The sequence below is a fragment of the Papilio polytes genome, unplaced genomic scaffold (assembly GCF_000836215.1).
Source record: "Papilio polytes unplaced genomic scaffold, Ppol_1.0 DF823923.1, whole genome shotgun sequence".
Taxonomy (NCBI): domain Eukaryota; kingdom Metazoa; phylum Arthropoda; class Insecta; order Lepidoptera; family Papilionidae; genus Papilio; species Papilio polytes.
In genome coordinates, this window is record NW_013525281.1 from 5,902,042 (window position 1) to 5,907,897 (window position 5,856).

The following is a 5,856-nucleotide window of genomic DNA, read 5'->3' on the forward strand; positions in this document are numbered from 1 at the left end:
CACAGGGCGCGACCCTAGTTTGGACACCAGTCCCCCCGCCAAAGGGGAAAATTAATAAAGTTATTTTTATTTATTTTATTTTATTTTTTATTGGCCGTAGTTGAATGTAATAGGATTCTTCATTTCGAAAATATTTTATAACTTCTTTACTCTCATTAAAATTCACTCGAATATCTACAATTCGTACATTCAACATGAGGATTTTTAAAAATATTTAATTAGATTATTGTACACTTTTGAACTATTTTTCTTTATTTTTACACTTTTGTACTTCACACTTTTAAGTGTACTTTTTTAAACACACGCAATGATCTGGTAACAAATCTACAGTAATATTTTGCGTAGCTCTAAGATTTGTATGCGTTCGTGATGTTTTGATTCGTCACGATGCACGCACTAATGCAGTATTAAGATGCGTTGTACGTCGCAACTAGAGAGCGGCGCGATTTGATCTCTGAATGCGATCTTAATTCTTTAGATGATGCCATGTATTTCCTTCGTATGATTTTATGTGCTTCTTTGTTTTCATTTTTAAAAAAATTATGGAGACAACAATTCAAAAGACTTGAATAAAAGATATTAGCCTGAGAAATAAACGTAGATTTATGTGTTATATTTTACGTTTAAACTTATGACCTCTTGCCAATCTTTCTGCTTTATAAAACACAAAGCGTAGTGAATGATGATACACATGTTTAAGTGGTGGCAAGCTTAAGCTAAAGCTCAAGTTTGGCACAAATTGTCCCTAATTTTTAATATCCTAATTGTACTAAATCGCATACATAATTTATGAATTTTATAAGTTATGTCCTCAACGTTTCTTTTAGTTGCGGATATGAATTTATAAATAACTTCTAATAAGATCATTTTAGTATAAATGTGTTCGTGGTGTGTTCACGGCGCGTATTCGTGGGTATATCGAAATCGTTTCGATAGAGTCGTGGTAATGGACTTTTATGGTAACGTCCGAGTCGAGTCAGCAATGGTTGCTGTCCATAAACGGTTATCCGTCGACATATCGACTTATGTAATCTTTGAAACTTAAAAAAACAAATGTATGCCTATAGTCCCACAAATTTATATGACTTTATTAGGCGCTATCAGAAAATATGTTAGTCTATAGGCAGATAATGATACTTCAAACAGCTAGAAAACGACACGGAGCTTAGATTATTTTGAACAGTGATAGAGGGCGCTATAATAAAATTCTACAATTTTTATTACATTAATTCTAATTACAACAAAAACGATTTTTAATTAACATGTAGAGTTATCTACAAGAAAACATAATGCTGTAATAATAAGATTAAACAATACACGGGTAATTTGATCAGATATAAGAATAAACAACTATAAATAGAGGCACGTTCCGAGTAAAACACTGGCTGGTGTAACACGTTGTGAATAATGTATGGTGCGGGTGAGGCAAAGAGGTTGCACGTCCCAACCGACCTCCTTCGTCATCCTGCGTCGCGGCGGTGAAACGCGGATCCGGACGACGAAAGTTAGATGTTATTAGAAAGGGTTGAGTACCTCATTCATACATTCTTGTATCATACTGTAATAGTATTTAATAGTTTTGTGTACATATACTGTTCAATTGATGTACCATATACCGTTTATACACTACTCCAAGGTAATACGACGCATTTATTCTTGTTTTATTAACTTTTCAAATTAGAGTTTATTCAGATAGTAACTGTTCCCGTGCGGCTTCATCTAATTTTCAATTATCAATAGTAAATGTCAAAATTACATGACAAACCTTAGCAATCTTTCTTTCTTGATGTTGGCAGCAACTTATGGTCTCTTTCTCTCATTAGGGTTCTTATCCAAAATATTTACCCCCTAAGTTTAATGGCGTGAAAATATATAGCCTAAAGCATGAATCCTAAAGTAGGGGTTTTTATTAAGAAAATAATTGTTCAAAAATATGATGTAATTGCTGACATCTTAGGCAAGAAAGAAGTGTGTTTATACAAAGGAATGCGCTTTATTATAATAGTAGATATAGATAATGGCAGTCAAAAGTAACAAGTCAAAAGTCAACAGCATCCTTTTTCACACGTACAGGAAGCCGCATTAAAACATCACACATTCTAAAAAAAGCAATCTTCTAACGTTCTCACAGTTCAAGCCGAGTTAGCATAACTTAATGTTATTTATTAGATCAGATGCGAATAAATACAAAAAGTTGTATGAATAAATCATACGCATTATCATCGGACCGTCTGGGACGCACATAATATTAGTTTCACACGAAGTACTTTGTCCCAGAGAAGTATACAGTATTGCTGTTATATAAGCGTGCAAGTGGGTATAAGTCTGCGTTCAATCTACTGTATTGCTTACTGCTCTGCTTGACGGTTCTACCCTCGTGTGAAACTATCATAAATACCGAGGGAGAGTGGTAGAGTCGAGATGCTTCGACTGTGAATCGTCCTGTAATCGATTGGACGACGATTTCTCGCCACTTTAAATGATAGCTTCCGATGCCAAGATTAATTCGTTATGATTTAAGTTATAAGCGATTAGAAATAAAAAAATGTAATTCTCTATTGAAGCTAAAACTACTGTAACATAAGAGCTTGCGTTATACAGAGCGCAATATTATATTTTATAAAATAAGACTTAACATATCGATGTTTTTTCTTCATGCCATGTAATAGTATAAAGAGGAAATCTTTGTTTGTTTAATTGTAATGAGTAGGCTCAAAAACTACTGGGTCGATTTTAAAAATTCTTCCACCGTTAGAAAGGTAATTTATCTATGAGTAACATAGACTATATTTTTTAATTTCTTTTTTATTATTTTTAAATTTCACGCGGACAGTCACGGGCAATAGCTACAGGAAATACTTCTTTTTAGACGTCTCCACACATATAGGAAAACAAAAACAATCCTTTAGTCTATACACTTTATTTAAAAAGATTATTGAAGATTGAAATGATAGACACAATTCGAAATGTTTACAGAATATTTAGTTTCTAGTCCTTGTTTAAACTAATCTAATTGCAATCTCTTAACAAACAACCGATGCCGCGTCTAGTTCATTAATTACTCCAACGTGTAGTGTACACATTCCCCTCGCAGTCACGCGATCTCTGGCGGAATGTGCTGTCTCTGCACCGACATTACTCTGTGCACATTGCAATTGACTTTTTGTATTTAATTATGAATTATGTTAACTGCTGGGACAAATATGATAAATATATCGTTCAAGAATCGCACGACTTATTTATTGTAGTGTGATACTGGAATCTGTGATTAGAAATTTGATATAAAAACTTTTTACTGCTGCATCACTTTATTAATCTGTATCTAATATTTATTTATTCTTAAACGCACTGATGTTCAGTTTTGGAAGCCAACATTAAGAGCGGGCGCACTTCTTTGAGTAAACTATAGCAAAACTGTTGTTTGATTGTCGATTGTTTCGCTAAAATATAAGTTCATAGGAATCAAAGTGCTACTGAACAGTTCCGCGATAGTTTAGTCAAAGGTGTAGACTTCTTGCTCGTCAAAAGTAAGTTGTTTGGACCACAGACGGCAGTAACAATAGACAGAACAAGAATAGAATAATAATAGCAGTTTTTTACATTTTTACTTTAATGTCATTAATGTATTACAGTGTAGAGGGTATAGACATACAATGTAAACAGTTAAATTAACGAAAATCTTCATAAGGAAACACACATTTAAAAGCGTGTCTATGACCTAGGTTAAGTTGTATAGGTACATCAGCGAGGCGTAGGTCACACCTACATTGTTCACAACTCGATGTGCTATCTATAATTAAACTACGGCGATAAATTAACAACGAAACGGTACGAGCAGAACATTGTAAGGAATAGCGGTGTGTGCTTCGTACGGTACAGTCACGCGGAATAGTGTAGAAAAGTTATTTTAAAAAGATTTATTTATTGGTGGGAGAAGATAAGTGTTAAAGGTGATTTAAATAATTAAATTATTTCGAAATATGAAAGAAACCGAACCGTTAGTCTCGCTCACATTTGCATGGAATTTTCCTGATGAGATTTCTTTTTCTCAATCAACATTTGTAACTAAAGGTGGCATTAAATAAAGTAATTAAAAGTGTTGTTTTGTACGCGACTGTACTTTTAATGAGTAATGTAGAAAACGCTGCATGTAATGACAGGTGCGTACAAACTCTTGTCATGCGATATAGAGTATCAGCGTGGTTGGTACAGTTATGTACGACAGTGTGTAACGTGTTAACTACTTTAATGTTATGTAGGTGCAAGACAAGCTACATGTTCAAAGGATAAGAAATATTGTTGCAAACATACATTTTATTACGACCTTTGTTAACGTTTGTGTTTTCACTGAATGTAACTGTACTTGTACATTGGTGTTTTTAATTATCATATATGTTATGCAAATAAAAGTCAGAATCAATAAAATAACGAGTAAAACTTCGTCCGAGTTTCTACAAATAAATTAAATATGGAGAGAGGAAGCAAATCGATTTTCTTAGCGCGCAAAATTCTCTGTCACTTTGGACAAAGCTATTAACGCTTATTCACACATTAATGTTGACATGCGCCGCTATATTATAGACTGGTCCGGCTTTTACCTTTCGATACGCATTACCACAGCGTACAGTCACGAACAAATTTATTATTAGAATATATATAATAATTATATTGTTATTCATCTAAAAATGCAATAATTTTACAACGTTTGCAGCGATATATATCGTAAATAATGTACAAATTATTGCCATATCTTAAATTATCTTAAAAAAAAAAACAAACATAATAATATATTACGTATAGTTGTTTTGGCAACACGATAATAGCAAAACGAATTGTATATCCATTACCGTAAAAATAAGAGTAACTATAATATTTTTTTGTAAGCGTTAAAAAGTTTATTCACTTTCGTAATTTGTGTGTGATTGTACTCTCGCAATAGTAAAGTGTTGCGTTTTCATAAGTCGGGTAACGACGCTGGTTTGTCGTTTTATCTCGGTTTCCCAGCACCCAGCCGGCGAAGGACTTTGCAATTTGCCTTTTGCCCAATATCGGCTGTTGTTACCAATCGTAATAGCGAAGCAAATTTGCCTGTCATTTTGTTCACAGAATATTTTTTTACACTTTATTTTGCCTGTAATAGTTTTCTAACAAAAGAGTATTTGATTCTTGTCCTTAACCTTACAATACAATTGTTTTTCAATGATTAAATATTGTTAATTCTTTAGGTAAAAATCATTGTTATTGAGTGACAGTCTTCTGTTTGTTATTATATAAATGTGATAACAATACATCGAGACATGCCATTCTATATGATGTTTCCTGGTAGACATATTGTTAGACATATTAGAATTCGTGACAGGTCTAACAAACTACTAAAGCCGTCTTTATAACCTTTTAGAAGCTGACTTTGTGTCTAACTTTTGTGTTTGTACTTACCAGGTAGCAGTCGATGGGTTTTTCTTTAGGCCTGTGGTAGGCCTTTTGCAGTTCTGTCTGCTTAAGTGCGTGGGCGATGTGCAGTGCGCTGGCATCGAAACGACCATATTGGTAGTCAGGTTCCCGGGACGAGTCACGCGCGGGGGACGCGTGCACACTGCCGCCGTTTGTGGCTCGCGTTGGTGACACTGTGTACATTTGTATTGTTTAATTCGTTAATTTGTAGCTAATTTATGATAAATAACATACGTTTCAAAAACCTCCCTTTATTCAAGTTAAAAATAACATATTTTGCATTCATTAAGGCCGTTCAAAATCTTAAAGAGTTTGCTTGTAAACATTTTTATATATTGGGATATAGAAAGTAAGCAAACTTGAAAACTATAGTTATGAATGAATAATATTTACTTCTATAGCACA

General features: G+C 33.6%; 1 protein-coding gene across 4 annotated transcripts in view; it reads right to left on the minus strand.

Annotated features, from left to right (window-relative positions):
* The window catches only part of LOC106102391 (kyphoscoliosis peptidase), a gene marked incomplete in the record, with an annotated part of 40,805 nt that overhangs the window by 21,807 nt on the left and 13,142 nt on the right, over window positions 1–5,856 (minus strand). For all 4 annotated transcript variants that reach the window (XM_013281852.1, XM_013281850.1, XM_013281851.1 and 1 more), the window contains 1 exon segment: window positions 5,437–5,624. In XM_013281852.1, the coding sequence (XP_013137306.1) occupies window positions 5,437–5,624 (188 nt within the window).